This window comes from Panthera tigris, chromosome B3 (assembly GCF_018350195.1).
Source record: "Panthera tigris isolate Pti1 chromosome B3, P.tigris_Pti1_mat1.1, whole genome shotgun sequence".
NCBI lineage: Eukaryota > Metazoa > Chordata > Mammalia > Carnivora > Felidae > Panthera > Panthera tigris.
Genome location: NC_056665.1, coordinates 9,953,774 through 9,975,268, shown reverse-complemented (window position 1 = coordinate 9,975,268; position 21,495 = coordinate 9,953,774). Strand labels below are relative to the sequence as shown.

General features: G+C 45.5%; 1 protein-coding gene across 7 annotated transcripts in view; it reads left to right on the top strand.

The window, feature by feature from the left end:
- The window catches only part of AKAP13 (A-kinase anchoring protein 13), a 335,984-nt gene that overhangs the window by 124,957 nt on the left and 189,532 nt on the right, over window positions 1-21,495 (top strand). For all 7 annotated transcript variants that reach the window (XM_042988121.1, XM_042988120.1, XM_042988117.1 and 4 more), the window contains exons 3-4: window positions 325-472; window positions 14,275-14,571. In XM_042988121.1, the coding sequence (XP_042844055.1) occupies window positions 325-472; window positions 14,275-14,571 (445 nt within the window). The remainder of the gene's footprint in view (window positions 1-324; window positions 473-14,274; window positions 14,572-21,495) is intronic.

Sequence of the window (21,495 nt, the reverse complement as noted above, 5' to 3'; positions counted from 1 at the left end):
TTTGGATTCTTTTGGTTGGATTCCTTTCTTTTTAATACCCATTCATCAAGTAAATATCCCAAATGTTACCTTGTTAGTTTTCTCCTTTGTCTGACCACCTCCACTGAAAAGTAAGCTTTTAGGAGCACAGAGGTCTTCTTTTCAGATCATTTTGTATTCTCAGTGCCTACAATTCTTCCTGGCACACAAGTGCTCAGTGTTTATGTTTGTATAACCTTACTAGAAATGATACATTTGATTTTTCCCTAAATTTGATGTTTTGTGAAGGTAGACTCCCAGGAGGAACCTGACTAATGCAGGCTTGCTCTGTCTTTCCTTTCCTAGGGCGACTGTGTGGTTACGGTGTTGCTGGCTGAGGAGGACAAAGTTGAGGATGATGTAGTTTTTTATTTGGTATTTTCGGGTTCCACCCTCCATCACTGCACAAGTACACGGAAGGTCAGTGCTGATACGCTGGAGACCATTGCTCCTGGTAAGTACTGGGTGGAATCTTCACTGGCCTTTGCTGGTTCTCAAATACTTTTTTTTTAAAAAAACTGTTTTATTTGTTTATTTATTTGTTTGTTTTTGAGAGAGAGAGAGAGAGAGAGAGAGCACAAGCAGGGGAGGGGCAAGGGTGGGTGGGCACAGAGGATCCAAAGCGAGCTCCATGCTGACCAGTTGATAGCAGTCAGCCCGGTGTGGGGCTCGAACTCATGAACCTGAGATCATGACCTGAGCCAAAGTCGGATACTCAACTGACAGAGACACGCAGGCATCCCTGATTCTCCAACACTCTTATTCTGTGTTCATTAGTGTGGAGTAAGAGGAAGAACGGATCAGGGTGACAGAACTCTTTCTCGTCAGATCTTTATTTTAAATACACATTAAGGTAAAGCATTTTGTTTATATATTGCTTATTCTACGAAAATCTGAGACTCACTAGAAATTAGCAAAATAAAATGGTGTCATAAGTTGAAAGATAAAAATTAGGATCAGCCAAAATATTAATTTATTAGAATATTGAGGTTTGGGGGAAAGTAAAACATGTGGAAGATTCAGGTTCTCACGTGGCTACCGTGCTGTGACTGCAGATTTGACGCTGAATGTCACAGGGGCAAAAGCAGAGGTAGAACGATAAGTAACATATGCCTTAGAATCTAAGAGGGACCTAAGAATCTTTCATAAAAGCCAAACTTTCCAAATTATGGTTCATGGTGGAACAAGGACCATGTTTAATCACTGTTTAACAGAATTCAAAGGGGAAAGTATTTACTCATTAAAAATTCTTTACAAAGTCACAAAGTCCTTGCTACTTCCACCGGAAACAGCTGAAAAAATGGCTGTCTCTTCACCTATCGCAGTACCTAAAGGTGTGCCGACGTGTGTTCCGAGATGAGCTCATTTCCTTAACTGGCCTTGTTTCACAGTTAACAATTGACCACTTTTCATCAGAATGCAAAACAGGGCACATTGAGGGGTAAACCCCTAAGAAGTGTTGACAGTTAACTTGTTCTTTAGACAATAAAGTAGACTTAGTTCTTCCTGAAATGTTTCTTTTTCCCAGTGTTTTTATATAACACTAATTCCACTGTGTTGAAATAGATGGTGTAAAAAAACTACTACTTTACCAAGGGCTTTTAATATCTAGTCTTGCCTGCTGGAAATTATCCTACAGTTAAGAACTGAGGTTTATGACAGTTGAAAGCTGTATTTAGCTTTCTGCTTGGCAGCAGTGGTTTTCAAAAATATAGTACAGAATTTAAAGATTCTTGACAATTCCTAGGGCTATCTGCCCCCCCCCCCCCGGCCCCCACCCCTGCAAATTTTTAGGGATTGAAAATTTAACAAGGAGTTCAGGATAGATACTGATTTCTTCTTTAAAGCGTATTAAGTATCCTCCTCTGTAACCTAAAGCTCCAAACATCTTGTTCCTGTGATGTATATCGTGTCAGAAAGGCTTATCTGGAACTTGAGGTCCCCTCTGGAGCAGGTGCCATCCAGTGTCACCTTTGCTAAACACCTGCCACGTGTGAGAAACAGTCCTCAGCAAGGAGAGTCGTCAGTCCCTGACTGGCGCACGTGTAAGAAGGAGTGTCCGTAGATACGGGGAGGATGCCAGTAGCTGTAAGAGAAAGGTCAGGGGTATCAAGGATGTAGCCCTGCATCCTAGTTGCGGTCCTCAGTCCCAAGTACCAGCAAAGTCCAGCCCCTGGGAGATGGATATGCCCGGCAGCTCTTGTACCTTCGCTGGCAAGGCACTGACATCAGGATGGACGCTTATTTTCCTGAGTTTCATAAGCCCCTTGTACTTGTACGACAGCCCAGAGCTCTGAGTTCGTTCCAGACCCTTACTGATTTCCAACCTTCCTTCCTGAACTCTGGTTACCATTTCATCCCTTGCCTTTGGTGGTGGTTGTTGTTGTTGTTGTTGTTGTTGTTGTTCTTCTTCTTCCTTTTTTAAAATTTTTAAATGTTTATTTTTGAGAGAGAGCACAAGTGGGGGAGGGTCAGAGAGAGGGAGACACAGAATCCGAAGCAGGCTCCAGGCTCCAAGCTGTCAGCACAGTCCGACTTGGGTCTCGAACCCGTGAGCTGTGAGATCATGATCTGAGCCGAAGTCGATACTTAACCGACTGAACCACCCAGGTACCTCCTTGCCTTTGGCTCTAAACCTCTTTACATGTCTCCGTCCCCCTCTTTTCCAGCCACATCCATCTCTGGGTGTCCTTTAGTGCACTTATCGACTCTGAGTACCCTTACCCTGCCGACCCCAGCGAACCAGAATGGATATTATACTCTGCTGCTTTCTCCTAATTTGATTTAAATCCTCAGAAATCATCCCTGACCCATTTGCATGGGGCCTGGAGTCCTAGTTCCTGCCTTCTCTAGTTTCCACTAATCAACTCTCCCCTCCTGTAAATTGTGGTCTCTGGCACCTCCCGTGTTCCTGGTCAGGCCTACGGGCCCAACCGCCTGTCCCCTTCTCTCTCCAGTTGGACTGCACGGTCTTCTCCTCATTGAGTTCACTCAGGATGATGACAAGAGGTGCCCGAGCACAGCAGAGGTGACAGAGGCTTCGAGTCCCTACAGGACCCTCTTGTACAAGCAGGCCAGGCGGAATGGCAAGCTGCACTCTAACCCGTGGACCTTTGATACGGATGCACAGTAGCAGTGAGGCCCCGGTTGGTGACTCAGAAGCTCTGTTCACTGTTTAAGCAGAGGGGACTCCTGAATGGAGCCTGTTGCTCTGGTCAGCATGCAGGAGCTCCTCCCGTTCAGCTGCTACATCTGCTGCAGTCATTTGTGGACGTGTAGGGATGGACATCTTGGGGTTTGAGTTAGATTTGAATCTCTTGTTTATATCATGGCATGAATATTTTAGCCTAGAATTAAACCGCCTTAAGTCGGTTTTTAGGGACATCTTAGACTTGTTTCTTACCTCCCTTCAGCTCTCTACTGAGCTGTCACCTTCTCAACGAGGCCTTCCCTGCGAGGCCTTCCCTGTCCACCTTATAAAAATATACAGCGGCCTCCCCTCTGGACTCCCTCTTGCCCTTTTCTGATTTTTTTTCCATTGCACTTACCAACTTCTAACATGTATATTTCATTTATCTTACTTATTTTCTACTTGCCTTTGCTGAAGTCAGCTTCGTGAGGGTGTGGATTTCTGTTTTGTTGGTGTATGCTAGGAAGGCTGTTAGTAATCCCTACCATTTGCTGGAACCGCTTTTCTACTGTATTTGAATTCATCCCAATTCTCGGAAGCCGCTCTTCTAGAAAGGTTGTGCACACATGTGTACGCACACACATACACATGCACACACAACCCCTGCACCCTTTCTTTTGAAAAACGCAAAAGGAGTTTGATCTGGCTTCTTGAACTGAATTCTTGGCTTGAGGGCAGGAGTCAGTGTTCTCTTTCCAGTATCTACCTATGGTGATTTCTGGGCCTCAGTGAGCTATATTGACAGCCTCAGATTTCTTGTCTGCTGCGGGCAATGTCAGAGTAGTGAGGATTCTTCATGGAAAGTGCTTGCTTTGTGCATCCTGGTTACCAGATGCAGCAACGGCTACTGGGAGGGGTGTCTGTGCACCCTTTTTGCTCCTGTGTGAGACCAGCTCCTCTGGGCCTCGTCAGTTGGGTGCACTCTGGGAAGAAAAAGAGCTTTGTGTCTTGTTCTTGCTTTTAATGTCATGTTTCATCCAGATTGCTGGCTCTGATGTTTCTTTGAGTTCTCTGCATGTTTCACTGTCAATGTTTTGTCACATTTTAGTTTTTACTAAAACCAGATGATTGATTGACCTTCAAAAGGCAGCTACTTCTTAATGTTAGTCTCTAACCTTTCATTATTTGGGGATGGAAGAGAGAAAGAAACCTTTCTAACTTGGCTCCTTTAAAAAAGCTTTTTAACTTCAGATACGAAAATTATTTTCCTTTTTTTCTGTTTTTTCACTTTTTTGCTTGTTTTCTAATGAAAGGTTAGAATGAATTGTATATGTGTGTTTAATTATAAGTTGTAAAGGCTTAGGGCACCTGGGTGGCTTAGTCGGTTGAGCATCTGACTTCAGCTCAGGTCATGATCTCACGGTCCGTGAGTTTGAGCCCTGCGTCAGGCTCTGTGCTGACATCTTGGAGCCTGGAGCCTGCTTCAGATTCTGTGTCTTCCTCTCTCTCTGCCCCTCTCCCACTGTGACTGCCTGCCTCTCTCTTTCTGTGTCTCTATCTCTCTCAGAAATATAAATAAGTTGTAAAGGCATTAAAAAATTTTTTTTATGTTTATTTTTATTTTTGAGAGCGAGACAGAGCAGGGGCGGGGCAGAGAGAGAGAGAGATACAGAATTCAAAGAGGGCTCCAGGCTCTGAGCTGTCAGCACAGAGTCCGATGCGGGGCTCAAACACACGAACCACGAGATCATGACCTGAGCATCCAAAGTCGGATGCTCAACTGACTGAGCCAGGCACCCCAGTTGTAAAGGCATTTTAAAGTAATCTTTTCTTGCCTTTCTACCATCAAAAAGCTGTGGACATGATGATTCCCCTTTTTTCGTAAAGTAAATACAGTATAGTAAAAGTAGTAACATCGAAGGGGGCAGTTAGGTGGAGGCTTTGGTTTCTACTTTATTTGCCTTTGAATTGTTTGAATGCTTTACAAGTGAGTGTGTTACAAAAACATATATAGTAATTTTTAATAAAAATATTTTGAAGACTGAAAATAATGCTGTTTCTTTTGAAAATAAAGCCATCTGAGTGCTTAATTAACACTAGACAAACAGGCTTTATTTTTTATTTTTTAACATATATTTTTCTGTTTTTTTTTTTAAGTTTTTAAAAATTTATTTTGAGAGAGAGAGAACAGGTGTGAGTGGGGGAGGGCCAGAGAGAGAGAGAGAGAGAGAGAGAGAGAGAGAGAGAGACAGAAAGAAAATCCTAAGGAGGCTCCGCTTTGGTGGCACAAAGCCAGACTCGGGGCTCAAACCCACGAACTGTGACATCATGACCTGAGTCGAAACCAAGAGTCGGATGCTTACCCAACTGAGCCACCCAGGCGGCCGCAGACAAGGTTGGTAATAAAATATTACATGCAAAATACGAATTTCTGGTTTAAGAATATAATTTGCTATGAAATAGAGCCTGAACTGGAAATACATCTCTAAAGACAAAAGGTATTGCCTTTGTAATAAATGAAATAAAATATCTCCATTCTTTTTTCTTTGTATGAAACAAATCCAACCCCAAATCCCATCTTAACTAAATGTTGATTTTCCTTTAGAGATGGAACTGAGGTTTTTCTTTAAAAGTCTTACGCAGGACTGGTTAAGTATTGTAAAGAAATCTGAGTATCCTTGGAAGGTAATTCTTGAGGGATATGGAGTACTGTCTAACTGTGTTCATTTTTATTAGTGACATGTTAATTTAGACCAAGCAGACAATGATTTCAGAATAGAAAATGAGCAGGATGTTTAGTGGATGCTGTATATACTATTTTCCTGAAAGGCTTTGATGCAGGGTCTCTCATAAAATGAAATCTTTTTTCACCATGTCTATTTACTTTTAGAATTCGCGGCAAAGTTTCTTACTAGACAGGAAAACTACAAGCATTCACTGACCTAAAATTTGACTCAGCTCTTGTATTTTTCTTTCTCACTCATCAAAGGGAAAGTAGTATATATAGTAAACTTGACATTAAAACAATAAAAAGGAAAAAAATCTATTTGCTGTGATCAGAATTCCTTTCAGGCTTATTAAAAATCAGTGATTATAGCCCAGGTCTTAGTAAGTCGTCCTACACGTAAAACACAATGTGTCTCTCACTTGTTGTGAACCAAAACCTGTCTCTAGTAGCTGATGTCCAAGGTTGCCAAATCAAATTATACCTTTGGAAAGAAGTTGTAGGCTTTAAACCGGCCTAATTGGAGAGTGCTGGACCCTCCCTCTCTGGCCAAGATATCTGTTACCTTTTATTGGACACTTTTTAACAGTCTCCCTCTTCTAAAATGTTCCTGCTATAAGGCTTTCTCTAGATGGGTACAATTCTAAATTTTAAAAAACTTTAAAAAGTTACTGTCCCAATGCTAGTTCAGTATATATAGTTGCTATCCTGGAAAAACAAACAGAACTACTTGAAGGGAAAAAAATCTCTGTTGTCTACTGTCCCGGTTGTAATGCTTATGTGGAAGTTGTGTATTTCATCACCTTGGAGCTGTGGATACAGCCCTAGAATCTGAGCCCACATGCATTGTGGGGGAGGCAATGTCCCCACCAAGGAGGTGAAAATTGGTTCCTGGGGGGCAAAAAATCGTACTCTTTATGTAGAAGCACAGACACACCTGTACAAATATATGGTATATCCGTAGCATTAAAGTTTCATTAGATGGCAGGTAAATAGAGAAAAACGTCTACAAAGACTTCAGTGGTGGTGGTAGGGGGGGGTGGTGACAGTAAATGAAACACTGAGAAATACCGTCTTAGAGTAATAGGCTAGGATATGGTAGATCATGATTTTAGCATTAATCAGCCCCTTTCCCCCCAGAACTGTACATGGTGAAATTCCTGTTTTTTCCCCACTCTGCTAAAATTCTCTTCCACCAATTTGCACACCTACCATTCGACCAGCAAACACTAGGAGTCGGTGCCTTGCTTGCTCCACCTCATCCTGAAGACTGAAAATTTTCTTTATCCCTACGTAACCGCTTCTTAAACACCTCGCTGCCAAACTGAAATAGTGAAATAGTTTTGTATCTTTCCACCATTGACTGCTTAACGCAGCCGCAGCCGTTCTCTGAGAACATAGATTGTGCTCCCGGGTGGGACTGGGCTTGTCTGGTCCCGCAAGCCCTTCAGGGTTCCTTTTGGGATGGTTGGTAAAACAAAGTCCCAGTTGTTCCCTCCTCAAAAGAGAAGGCCCGGATGGGATGTGGGCCACTTTTAGCTTAATAGGAAATGAAGTAATTCTTGGGTCATGCTTCAGCAGAGTTGTTTATCTGTAGCAATATTTCGTTTCCATGGGTATGGGTGATACGGTGATAAGGAGGCTGCAGGAAGGCTCTCCCAATCTCAGAAGCACACATACCTCCCGATCTGCCAGCTTGAAAAAGGTTGGAATTAGATGCTTTTAAGAGGAGCATTAGCAGTTAATTAGCCTTGTTGCCTCCCAGCTTGGAGGTCCTTACTGTGTTTTTGTTCTGCATTCTCCCTCTTCTGTCTTTTCAGTTCTGTGGAGCCAAAGGCAACTTTTAGTTCCGGGTCTTGCCGCAGAAGCTCTTTGTGGAGTATGGGGAATTTCTTTTCCTGAGTGACCTAAACAGGAACGTTTTTTAATAGCTAAAAAAAAAAACCAGTAACTACCAGTTTTTCCAGCCTGTCTCAGGGCGGGTGCCTTGTGCGTGGCCATCTCTGATGTTTCTGAACAATCCGGAAGGTCGGCGGTGGTGGGCTTCAGGGTGGAGTGACTAGTTCAGGGTGACCTAACGCGTCCACAGCGGGGTGGGGGTGGGGGTGGGGCAGGGCACACCTGATACTGTCTGACCTGGCAGCCCTTCACCAGCATACTTCTGGACCGCTGGTTCAGTCCGCCAGGGGCCGACCCCCCCCCCCCCCCCCCGCCCCATAATTTACTGTGCGCTTTCCGTCATAAAGGAACTGGACCTGATCGTGGGGGTAGATGCAGAAGGCGGTTTTAGAAATGGAATTGAAGGGGCGCCTGGGTGGCTCAGTCAGTTATGCGTCCGACTTCGGCTCAGGTCATGATCTCATGGTCCGTGAGTTCGAGCCCCGCGTCGGGCTCTGTGCTGGCCGCTCGGAGCCTGGAGCCTGCTTGGGATTCTGTGTCTTCCTGTCTCGGACCCTCCCCTGTTCATGCTCTGTCTCTCTCTGTCTCAAAAATAAATGTTAAAAAAAAAAATTAAAAAAAGAAATGGAATTGAAGCTCAGGCCGTGTTTCTTTACCAGTTTGTCGCTCTTCTTCCCCTCTTTAAATTCTCTGGGCTTGCTTCCTTCAGGAGAAGCTTAGTAAATTTCTCAGAACTTCCCTTTTTAAAAGGACTCGTGATTCTTATTTTCCTTCTTTGTTACCAGGAAATTGAGTGGAAGGAGAAAAACATCATGGCAGTAGCTGAAAACCCCACTACTCATCTTTCTGCGGCAGCTTCTGTTTTTATGTAGAAAGAAGTTAAATTGTGACGATTGTATCAAGTTGAAAGTGGTTTCCCATCCCCGTGTCTTTTCAGTGTAGGTGTGGGCATCGTTAATACTTTTATTTTGTGTGCACAAAGGCCCCTGCAGATAGTCGTGTCTCTAGAGCTAATTTATGGCAATAAGACGTTTCGTGTGTGTGTGCGTGCGGGCATGCGTAGCGGGGATTGTTTTATTGCTGGTCTGTATTGTATAAACTTTGTTGGTTTTTAAATGTTTGTTTATTTTTGAGAGAGAGTACACGAGTGAGTGGCAGGGGTGGGGTGGGGCAGAATATCTGAAGTGGGCTCTGAGCTGACAGCAGACAGCCTGACACGGGGCTCAAACTCATGAACTGAGATCATGACATGAGCCAAAGCCGGACACCCAACCGACTGAGCCACCCACGTGCCCCTAACCTTTGTTTTTTAACATGCTGGGGTTTTTTTGCCCCAAATGCTTTATCTGAAAGGTTATAAGGGCTTAAAAAATAATGAGAGGGGTGCCTGGGTGGCTCAGTCAGTTAAGCGTCCCACTCTTTATTTCAGCTCAGGTCCTGATCTCACGGTTCCTGGGTTCGAGCCCCGCATCAGGCTCTGCACTGGCAGCATGCAGCCTGCTTGAGATGTTTTCTCTGCCTCTCCCCTGCTCACGTTCTCCTTCTCTCTATGTGTCTCAAAATATAAATAAACTTAAAACAAATCTTGAGAACCACTGGAGCATAATAGGAAACACTAATGTGAGAGCGTAGCCGGCCAGCCTTGTGCGGTGGGTTTCCAGACAGCAGGGTGAGACGCTTTCTTTTTGGGCGGTAGTAGCTCTCCCAGTGTACTCTTAAGTTATTAATAAAGGCCGATCCAGGACACCCTCAGCCCTCCACTCCTCTTTTACTCCTTGAAAAAGAAGCCTATAATCATACCAAACAAATTGCAGATTTCTGGCACATTTTACTCAGGATGATTCATAGTGTCCTTCAGATTGTGAGTTCATGTCTGAAGGGAAAATGTCAAGCGAACAATCAGATAGTTGCTCCTGGGTTTCTGTTTCATGGCCTTTTCTGATGTTCTGCCTCCCCTGATACACGGTTTTATTTTACACAAAAATGTGTACGCACAGCTGCCAGTAATTCACCCATCCACCCACCACCTTCCAACAGATTTCTTCTGCCAAAGCAGCAGAAAGTTGCCAGTAAACACACGTGCGTGCGCACACACACACACACACACTCGTGGACCGCCTTCAGGGTCTCCCCAGCCTCTGCCAGCCGAGCAAACCAGTGGTTTAGCAGTTCCAGTTACATTTCCGAACACTTTGCCCTTGGGTGCTTCCACAGTTCTGAGTGAGGTTGTCGCTTCACCGTGGCTTTTTTGCACTCAGGCAAACCCTCTTCTGTGGGCATGAGAGTGCGTGCGTGTGTGTGTGTGTGTGTGTGTGTGTGTGTAGTTGAAGGCCGGGAACATGGTGTGAACTCTGAGTCTGGACAGAAGGAGCGTTTATGGGGCGGTGGACGCTATTTAGTGTCTGTGGCGCTGTAACTCCCTTTCTGGTTCAGGCTTGGATTTCTCACCTTGGCACAGGCTTGAGGAAGGAAACCAGTAAGAACGAATAATGATTGTTCATCTGGGTAGTGTCTATTAAGTTAGTATAAGATCACTTGTAAGCAAGATTAAGTTTTGAAGGCAGAATTCAGTTTGGATCCCAAATTATTCACATTTTCGTCATTGAACTTTGAAACTTGTGATTTTAGTGTTTATTGGCAGTTATTCATATGTACCTCAAGGGGCTGTGAGGAGTGTATAGATTAGCTTAATCCTGGATATGTCGAAAATGCTGTAATTATTGGTGAGGTTCATGAATGAGAACCACACTGTTCTTACTTTAAAGTAATTAATTCTTCCGACTGAAATACGTAGTGTTACATCTATCTTATTTAATTGAAAATGAATCTAGGTTAGGTATGATGTCGTTTTGGGTTGGTTATAGTATTGAAGAATTTGAGAAAACTCTTCTAAATTATAGCTCTTTGCTTATAAGACCAGGAGACTGTCTAGATTTTTAAAGTTTACTTATTTATTTTGAGAGACAGAGCATCAGTGGGGGAGGGAGAGAGAGAGAGAGAGAGAGAGAGAGAAAACAGGAGAGAGAGAATCCCATGCAGGCTCCATACTCAGCGTAGAGCCCAACATGGGGCTCAGTCTCATAACTCTGAGATCGTGACCTGAGCCAAAATCAAGGGTTGGACACTTAGCCCACTGAGCCACGCAGGCTGTCTAGATTTAATAGTATTAAAGACATTGTCATTTACCTCAGGACACATAGCTAAAAAGTAAGGAAAATAGGTTTGAACCCAGTTCTGTGCTGTCACTAAGCATCCAGATGTGATCAAATTAATATCCTCTCGAAACTGTAATTTCCATCCCTTGAACTTAACTTCTGCTTCCATTTTTATGCTTTTCAAACTCTTCTCTCTTCTTGGAATCTCTTGCTAACTTTCTCTGCCTGTCCACCTTCCACCTGGTAACATCTACAGGCCCTAACTCTGGGGAAACCTTGGGGCCTGTGGGGGCCACTCCCTCGTGCTGTGAATGAAGAAGTTGAGGTCTGGAGAAGCAGAGGTGATCTGAGGTCACACGGCTTAAGATTGTCTCTGGCGTTTTTATTCCTTTCCTGCTGATTCTTCCATGGTACCCTTCCAGTCTTCTTGTACTCAGAAACTTGGGAGAAGGGGCAGACTCTAGAGCCAGAAAGTGGGCTCAAATTCTAATTCTGCCACCGAGGAGCTTTATAACCTTGGCCAGATTACTTAATATTTTTGTGCCTTGGTTTCTGCATCTGGTCAATGGGTATAATAATAGTATCTACCGCGTAGGGTTGCTATGAGGAGTACATGAACTGTTACTTGGAAAGCACAGAGAAGACACTCGAGCACATAGCAAGTATTCTAGAAGTGTCTGTTAGGTAAGAGAAGATGGGCACCGGCCGTCCGGGTGCTGAGGGCTCTACTGGAGGACCCCGGGCTTGCAGAGCCGAGAGCGGGGTACCTGTCCAAAAGGTCCTTCCGAATGGCCGCCTCCTTCGTGAAGTCTTCCTGCTCTTGCCCACGCGAAACGTGTTGTTCCTCTCCCACCAGTTGCACTGTGCGAGTGTCTTCCAGAACCCGCGCCCTTCTGACTTCCTTTGCAGTTCCCTGCCACGTGTTTGATTCCCCTTATAGACTGCACACCTCTGGAGGGGCTGACACCCTCACCTTACTCGTGTCCGCCTCGTAACCACAGTGCCCTGGGCTCGGGGCATAGCCAGCTGTTAGATGCGCTGGAACCGTTTGAAAGATACGCTTTCCGCCAGAAAATTCCCCAAACCTCCTACCTGAGTCAGTGGACTTGTTTGTGTTGACATTGTTGTTTTATATCGTTAGGTTGGCTGCTCTTCAAAGAAAGGCTAAGTTGTTTTTTTTTTTCTGATTTTCATTTCATATGTTGAATGTATAGATTCAGCATATGTATTGAATTGAAATACACATGTGGGTGTCCACACACACACGGGTGTGCACACACACACGCACACATCCCCAGGCAGACAATTCTCCTGTTTCCTATGGCCTTGGTATAAAGAATTCAGCTCGGAAGGCAGCAGGTGTACCTGGTGGAGTTTTGTGTTTATGTGGACACTGATCTCAGCGGCTAATGCGCCTGTTATTCTTGCTTAGCCATGATACAGGCCTGTCATTCAAGTATCAGGCTCCTCACAGGCGGGGACAAACTCTTGCATCAGATATAATAGGCCACATCCCTTGGCATCACATTTGAATAATGGATTCTGCTTCTTAATATCTGTGTGACCTTGGTCACATTGTTTCTTGAAATCTTGTTTTTGTCATCTGTCACATGAGGATAGTACATCCCTCATAAACTTGTCATGTAGAGAAAATGCCGTGTCTGGTGCCTGGTGTAGAGTAGGTACTTGGTTCGTGAAACTTGTTACCGCCCTAAAATTACACAGCAGTGAGAGATTTCTTTAGTCATGAGGTTAAAGGGCCTAAGGAGGCCCCTGCGGAGTAGTATGTGGAAAATCAATTTACTTATTATTCTCATTGTTCACATGGGAAAAACAATTACTGTTCTCTCTCTTTTTTTTCTTCATGTTTATTTATTTTTGAGAGAGAGAGAGAGAGAGAGAGAGAGAGCGCGCGCACATGAATGGGGGAAGGTCAGAGAAAGGGAGACACAGAATCTGAAGCAGGTTCCAGGCTCTGAGCTGTCAGCACAGAGCCCAACGCAGGGCTCGAACTCACGAGCTCTGAGATCGTGACCTGAGCCAAAGTCGGATGCTTAACCGACTGAGCCCCCCAGGTGCCCCGACTGTTTTCTCCTTCGAAAGCAGCAGAAAGCTTAGTTCTGTGCACATCTGAAGCCTCTACTGGTCCGTGGCCACAGTGTGGAAAGTCACACCTGTGGACCGTGTGGAGGGATTCCCTTGGCTTTGCTCCCACTGTGGAAAAGCAGTGCGTGTGAGAGGCTGCAGGGACACTGTGGGTGTGCAGGTGCCTGTGGTTGGTCAGGAGAAGCACAAGGTGGCATCACTCATGGAGCAGAAACACCTGACTCCATTTTCATTTCCGTTTTTCTCATAAGAAAGACATTTTAGGGGAGAAAAATGATAATGTTAGGAGCATACTTCTTGCCAGTGGAGATCAGTGTTTGGACGTTGAGGGAAAATAGTGCGTTTCAGTGATTATATTCTGCGTGTCGTACGTACTTAATTCTGTGAGGCTGAAAGTCCAGCAGAGAGTCTGATTCTCCAGGAGGGCCTTACCCACAGAAACAGTGTGGTCAGACCTCTCTGATCTTGCTGGAGCAGAGCGCTCTGGGGTGGCGTGTCTGTGGCAGCTCACGAGGTCTGGACGGTGGGCACCAGTCTCTGGCATGCTTCTTGCCCTGAGCTGGGCTTCTGGCCACAGCATTGCATCATCCCTGTGTGAACCAGGCGATTTGGTTGATGTCATTCCAGTACAGGGAAGAGTGTATCTGAGAGAAGTTATTTCGTAGGCCCTGAAGTGCTAATAACAGTGAAATGAGATCAAGTTGTTTTGTACTTTTCAAAGTGCTCCATCATTTGATTGATTGTGTTGTGGTGGTAATAGGGCAAGCGCTGGAGAATGCGTGAAATTCCTCCCATGTAGCCTCCTGCGTGGCTTTCTCCCTGTTGCGTTTCCAGATCTACTTGCATTCGGTTGGTATCAGACCTGCGTGGCCTCGTAAGATCCTTCAGCTTTCGTCCTTTCCTCTGTTCAAGTCGACCAGCCATAATTCAGAACATACCGAGATCCTCAGTGACTGTTCAGTGCCCAACATTATGCTCTAGGGGGTACATCTAGGGGACAGAGCTGTTTGCTGGTGGTAAGGAAATTGACTGATAGTTGCAAATAACAGTTCACAAAACGAGCCAGAAATGGAGCGTACAGGAGTTTGGAAGATTGCTGTCAGAGCCCCGAGGAAGGAGGCGTTTCTTTTAGGAAGGAGAACTTGGGTCTCGTGCAGGAGGAGCAGAGAGGACCCAGCGGTGTCTTCCTTGCACTGGGAAGGCTCTCATACTGTCTTCTCTGCCACACGTGTTTTCTTCAGGTCACGACTGCTGTGAGACCGTGCGGGTGCAGCTGTGTGCTTCCAAGGACGGCCTTCCCGTGTTCGTGGTGGCCGAGCAAGACTTCCGGTTCGTCCAGGATGAGGCGTACGATGCAGCCCAGTTCCTGGCCGCCAGCGCCGGCAACCAGCAGGCCCTGAACTTCACCCGTTTCCTCGACCGGTCAGGACCCCCATCTGGGGATGTGAATTCCCTTGATGAGAAGGTTGCCCTGGCATTCAGACACCTGAAGCTGCCAGCGGAGTGGAATGTGCTGGGGACAGATCAGACGTCTCATGGTAAGAACTTAAACACACCAAGAACACAGACACATTTGGGAAGACTGAGGGTCTTAATGGCGGCTGCTTCCCTACAGTCATTGCCCTCAAGCGTTCCACAGCGGCTGGATGCGTCCTGCAGTTGTGGCCTCGAGGGCGTCTCTTTTCCGTCCTTCAGCGGAGCCGGTAAACTTGTTCTTGCAGAGAAATGCCCTGAGCGGGCTGGAGCTTTACTGTGGCTGTTTTCAGTTCCCATTTACAGCAGAGGGTGGCACGCGGGTGACCTTGCTGCGGGTCTGGGGTCCATATGTGTTCTGCGTGGAGAAAGTGACCCATCCTTCGCAAGGACTGTAGCAGAATAACTTCTTGTCATCCTTTGGGTATTTAATTACTAAAGACAGGGTTTTCATTTATTGTCTTCTGACGTTTTCTAGAGACTCTGTGGAGTTGGAGGAAAGAAAAGATGGGGAATTGGGGCAGGGGCTAGGGGGGAGCACCAGAGCTGTCTGGGCTTCTTTATCCAGAGCAATTTACCTCTTAACTTCTTTCATCTACTGGCTCTCCGTAGAAGAGTTCATTGAAGGAATGGCTCCACTTTTTAAAAAAGCTCTGATGTAGTAACTATGCACGTTCCTCTTAACTCAGACGGGTTTCCCTGCAGAATCATCGTGTGGCGCATGGCATCTACCAGATGTCATGATTTTACATACGTATTTATTTAAAAATTTTTTAAAACATTTATTTATTTTTGAAAGAGAGAGAGAGAGCATGCAATTTGGGGAGGGGCAGAGAGAGGGGGACAGAGGATCCAAAGCAGGCTCCAGGCTCTGAGCTGTCAGCACAAAGCCCAGTGCCGGGCTCACACTCAGGAACTGCGAGATCATGACCTGAGGTGAAATCAAGAGTCAGCTGCTTAGCTGACTGAGCCACCCAGGCGCCCCTATGTACATATTTAGATGAAACAGTATATGCTTGGGGTCCAATAAACATCACCCTCGTTCCCTCCTGAGTTCACATCAAGTTGGGAAGGTTTAGGAGTTCCGCAGCTAGAGATCACAGTGTGCGTGTGCTTTGCTACTGATCAAAGCTGTCTTGGATTACCGATCTGCCAGGAGGGTTTCCTTATCTTTCTACTTTCTCTCTGAAAGAGCTGGACAATCACAGGACTGCCCTTGAGTGGCCACCCAGCTCTGATTATCGTATTATGTAGGGCGAGCAGACCAGAAGTCACCCTCCCTGCCAGTGAGCAGAGCCTGAGCCATACCGCCCAGCGGGTTCTGGTTCAGGGGCCTGCCCAGTGCCTGCTCCCACACACTCGCCAGATACGTATATTCTCCCTCCCGCTGGAGAGCTATTTGCCAGCTTCTGTTCTCTTCTGTCCTGTGACTGGCTGCAGCAGTGGTGTCCCTTATCGTCAGGGGCTTACTGTCCGCATACTGCCAGTGCAGGCCTGCCTCAGGAAGACAAAAAAGAAAGCTCGTGCACTCAAAAACCAAATCAAGGAAAAAAGCATTTATCCTTTGCTTTTGCTTTTTCTAATTGGTATATTGACCAAGGAGCCTCTGCACTGCTAAGATCTAAAGATCAGAATGTTTGCCATCATACGGAGCATGAGCACCTTTTCAGAAACCTCATCTTGAGGCCTCAACACCTCTAGCCCCTGCTGTTCTGTATCTGTGTGGGAGTTCCGCTTGGCCATTTACAGATCAGTATCGGGATGGGATTGCATTAGTTATTTGTGGGGCTTAACGGTGTTTTTATCGTTTGGTTTTGTCTTATTTAAAGAAGTTACAGGAATTGGAGAGTTTGTTCATATTACCATGATTTTTTAAAAAGAACTGTTAGGAAAAGCACAGTCTGAAACTTGAGGCCTATCACTTCCCCTCTCTAGACCTTAGCTTCCTTGTCTTTGATAGGGAACTGGCCAGCTTTAATATTTTTGTGGACTTGCCATGTGCTTCTTCAGTTTCTGTTGCACAAAATTGCTTAACAGTGCTAGCAAAGACTAAATCAAGTTTGAACACTTAGGGAAGTGCATTAAAACTGCAATAAGGTACCATTACACACCCATTAGAAAGGATAAAATTAAAAATCCTGGCAAATTAAAAAGCTGGCAAGGGTTTAGAACATCTCATGCGTTGCTCGTGGGAATGCAAAATGATATAGCTGTCCTAGAAACTAGTTCGGCAGTTTCTTACAAAGTTCAGTGTACATTTACTATATGACTCAGCAATTCCACATTTGGCTACTTACCCTTGAGAATGAAAACTTACATTTACTCAAAAAAGTCTTTGCACAGATATACCTATGGCAGCGTTATTTGTAATCCCTCAAAACTTCAGACAACCCAGATTTCCCTCATTAGGTGAATATATAAACCAATAGTGATACATCCATATAGTGGAACACTACTCAGCAACAAAAAGGGGGGTATAAAATAAAAAAAATAAAGGGGGCAAATTGTTGGGGGTCCAGATGCAACAACCTGAACATATTTTGCTAAGTAAAACAAATGCATTTCCAAAGGTCACTTACGGGGTGATTTTACTTTTAGGATATTCTGAAAAGGGCGAAATTACAGGGACAGAAAATAGATCAGTAGCTGCCAGGGGCTAGGAGTGGGGATAGGTCTGACTGCAAATGAGTGTCATGAGGGAATTCTTTGGCTGTTGGAATGGTTTTATATCTTGGTGTGGTGGTAGTTATAAGAATCTATGCGTGTGTTCCAACTCAGAAAACTGTATGCCTTCCCCCCAAAAAGTGAGTTTTATTATACATAAATTACAAGTAATTCAAAGAACATAAGAAATTGAATAAGTTAGATACATACTTTGCAAGGTGAAATGCATGCAAGGAACTTGATAGACCTGCCTTTAAGTCAACAACTGGGATCAGGAACCTGATTTCAAGTGCTGGATTCACATTCTGCAGCTGGAGTTCAATTCATTGTGGATTAGAATCTACAAATCCTGGGTGCTCTGAGGGCTGTGTAGCGTGAGTTAAGAGGTACCTGCTTGCTGCTGAGGGAGGGATGTAAAGGAACATTGTGCTCACATGAATGAATCAAAGGTACTTAAAAGAAGAAGGTGCAAAGCCAGCGTGTCCCCTGGGAGAATAAGGTAAATAAGGCCCCTTGTTATGTAACAGGACTACTTGCTGTTGAAAGCCAGGATATTTACAGGTTGTTCAGCCTGATATTTGAACAAAGGGGTCATGTAAGATCCCCTCCCACTCCTTGTTCAGATACAGTGCTTTTTAACTTTTTTCAGGTCAGTGACTCCTTTGCAAATAGCTTGGGTTTCTCCTCCGGAAGAAGAGCATTTAGATGTGTGCCTGAAGCAGTTTACATGAGTTCGGGGCTCCTTGGTCTCCCTGCACAGCAGGCATGAGCATGGCGTGGAGAACTCTTGGCTGTAGACTTGATGCTGTGAAATGCGACGCGCACGGGCAGTGGACTCCCGTTAGTTAACATCCTGGCTTCACTGCAAAAATTCGTGCAAAATACTTCATCTCTGCCTCCCCGTTTCTTTACCTGTAACACGGAGGAAGACCTATGGGGAGAGCGTGTATTGGCTTGTAAGCGACTCATGTTGAATTTAGCATGACCAACACCTGGTAACCTTTTAGAGACAGAACATTGAGGGGCCCCGTGGGGCACAATAACGTGGCCTATCGAAGGCCACCACAGGACAGCTCCAGAAAGAAAGGTTCTTTGAAGGAGAATGAGACTTAGTTTTGCTTTTGCTTCTTTCTTTTTTTTGAACTTAATTTTGTTTTTATTTTACTTATTTGGAGAGAGAGTGAGAGAGAGTATGAACAGGGGAGGGGCAGAGAGAGAGAATCTGAAGCAGGCTCCGCGCACTCAGATGCTTGACCAACCGAGCCGCCCACGCACCCCAGCTTTTACTGATTTCTCAAGTTCATCTCCCCTTCAAGCATGAGCATAGGGGAGTTTGTCCATTTTAGTTCTCCCGTCCCTGGTCGCATACAGCAGCTTCCACACTGTACCTTTGGCCTTAGCTCTGCCTTAAACGCGAGTGACAAGGACGCGTTTGGGCGGAGGGGGAATGGTGGGGTTAGGAGGTCTTCCGTCTCAGTTACCAAGTCTCGGTTCCTGTCTCGGCTCTTCAGTGCCTCGGTGGTTAACGGGCGTGGTGAATGGAGGTGGTTTTCACCCGGAGGACCCTCCCAGCCTGACCCCAGGCTGCACAGGGTGGGCTGCTGAAACTAGCTCTGAAGAATGGGAGGAGAACCACTCTGGGGAAGATCTTGGGGGAAATCTTCGTCCTTATTTAGTCACAGGATTGTATCACTAAATGAAAAGCTCTGATCATCTTTGCGGGTGGGAATGTGGGTGGAGAGAAGGATTAGGCAGGTTTTAAAAAAAGACTGCACGGGACCACCTGAGTGTTCTCCATTCTCTAGATCTGATGTTAGTCACCAGAACCTCAGCCTTCACTGTCCGGTGTCTCAGCTCCCACAGCCCTCTGAACAGCTTTATCATAGCTGCTAAAAGAGACAATAAAAATTTTAAAAGACCACTAAGGGATTTTTTTTTTTCTTGGCAGAGGGTTAACACCTGTTGGCTCCAGGACAGGCGGTTCCTCGTGGCAGGACTTTTGGCTCGGGCAGTTTTGTTGCCTCTCAAACCTTGATTCAGTGACAAGGTTACAGTGTCGTTTTTGTAAAAGCCCGTCTCTCACACTGGCCTGCTGTTTCCTTCCCCGTGGAGTGTGGACTTCCAGTCCCCGCATCGTGCTGCCGTTTACTGAAGAGGCAGCACAGAACAGCAGAAAAGACTGGGGATTCGGGTTCTCATAGATACAGATTCAGAGTACTGTGAGCAGAGCCTTCAGGTGGATTGATGGGGAAGGAAAAATACAGTGCAGTCTTGGATCACTAGATTGTTCCCCGAATCTGGAACATTTTGCTTCGTGGGAAAATCTGACCGTGTGAAAAAGTCGCACCGTGGCCGAACGCATACTAGGCCCACCAGCCTTCTCTGCAGATCAGAGGAAGTGGGTGTGGGAGGGGATTCCAGCAAATATAAGTAGATAGCAAGAGGGACTGAAGACCTTTTCTACTACCTTCTCTGTGGGTACACGCTGGACCTCCATAGGGATTTTTCCAACTGAGCATGGTTAAACGGGAAAGCCAGCCATCCGGCGTGTGGTGCGTTAAGTGAATTAACACCCTAAAGGAACCGGAGAAGCATCATGAATATCCAGATGGAAGGCTCCCGGAGTATAGTTTTCTTTAAGAAGCCAAAGAAAAATTTAGAAGAGCGTTCCCATTTGTCCTTTAAAAGCTCAAAGAGGGCAGACCTATTATGAAATTAGAGAAGGAGGCAGCACAGAGAAAATAAGTTGAGAGAGTATCTACTTCTATGCCGGAAGCCCCTCGATCAGGGTTCCACCACAGAATCAGAACCGGTGGGAGAAGTATCCAATTAAGATTTATTGTAGGGCATGGCTTACATGCTTGTGGGGGCTCTGTTAAGCAAGCCCAAGATCCGTTAGGGCAGGAATAGAGGAGAAGATCTTGGACAAGCTCAAACCCACTGAGATGAGCCAAAGCTGTCATCCTCAGTGAATCAGGAAGGGGAGATCTGGAGCAGGATGGAACCCCACGAACACAGGCTGAGGCCGACCTCCGGGGGACACTTCAGCCCTGCTTTTAAAGCCTTCCAGCTGATTCAGTTAGACCGACCCAGATTATCCAGGATAATCTTCCTTATTAAATCAACTGATTAGGGGCTTTAATTACATCTGCAAAAAGCCATCACAGTGAGGGCAAAGACGGAAAAGGGAGTTGGTTGAAAAGACACAGGGACATCCAGAACCCCATAGCATAATTAAATTCCAACTGGGGACAAAGGACTCTGTTGACCTCACAGGAAATGCAGCTAAGGATCTGAAAAGCAAAGTTGAGTAACTCTCAGAGTACAGAAGACAAGGACAAAGGATCATGAGAGGCAAAAAGTACAGAATAGTAGAGACTAGAGATGGATCCTGAATTGTACATGCTCTGGGGTTGAGGCTTAGACGAAAGGAATGAGAACAGTAACAAAAGATAAGTTGGGTAAAAATTTTTATCTATTGGAGGAAAACACGAAAAGGTGATTTTGTAGACCACACCATTAGCTCGCTTGCGTGGTTGCTGGGTTTTTACAAAAAGAGGGTGGAGTAATGGAGAGGATAAGTGGTTCCTAGACTCGACAGAAGGATTTTCAAATCTTGCTGATTCTCTTGGGCAAGTTGTTAATCTGTCTTTGTCTGTAAACTGAGGATAACGAGACCTCACGGGGTTATCGTGAGGGTGAAAGGCATTCATACACAATGTACTTAGCCCAGAGCATGGCACCTTGTGGGTCCTGACCACGCGGTACACCTCTTGTTGATTCCAGAAAGGGGCAACCTACAGGTGCACGTGGCACCCGCTGCTTAGGACCTTAGGATGCGATCCGGGGAGCTGGAACAGGTGCGTGGCTTTGTTGTTGGGACTTGGAGATACTGAGCTGCCTCAGCACATCAGGCATCAGAAAGGGTGAGGGTGTAGTATCGCCCAGCAAGGCCAGGTGAACCAGTCTCTAAAAAGTCACATAGTTCCTGGTCGATGCCTTATTAGCTCTTTGGTTTTGACCAGGACAGCAGAGTGCTTGTGAACCGCTGTGAGGCACAAGTCAGGTGGTGATATTTGAGCTTCTGTGAAGGTTCTTTTTGCCCTTGTGTCTGGGCCTGCCACCTGCTCTGAGGTGTTGATTATCACCTGCACATGCAGGTTTCTTCTGCGGTAATGAACTCTTTCCAGCCACGTGCCTCTGCTGAACACCCTATAAATTCTTGAATCAGTATGTGTAGTTCTGTAGGAAAAACGTAAAATATGAAAGATGGCTTTTGCATCTAAGAAAATTTACTTGGCAGTAGGGAGACTCGACTAATATGC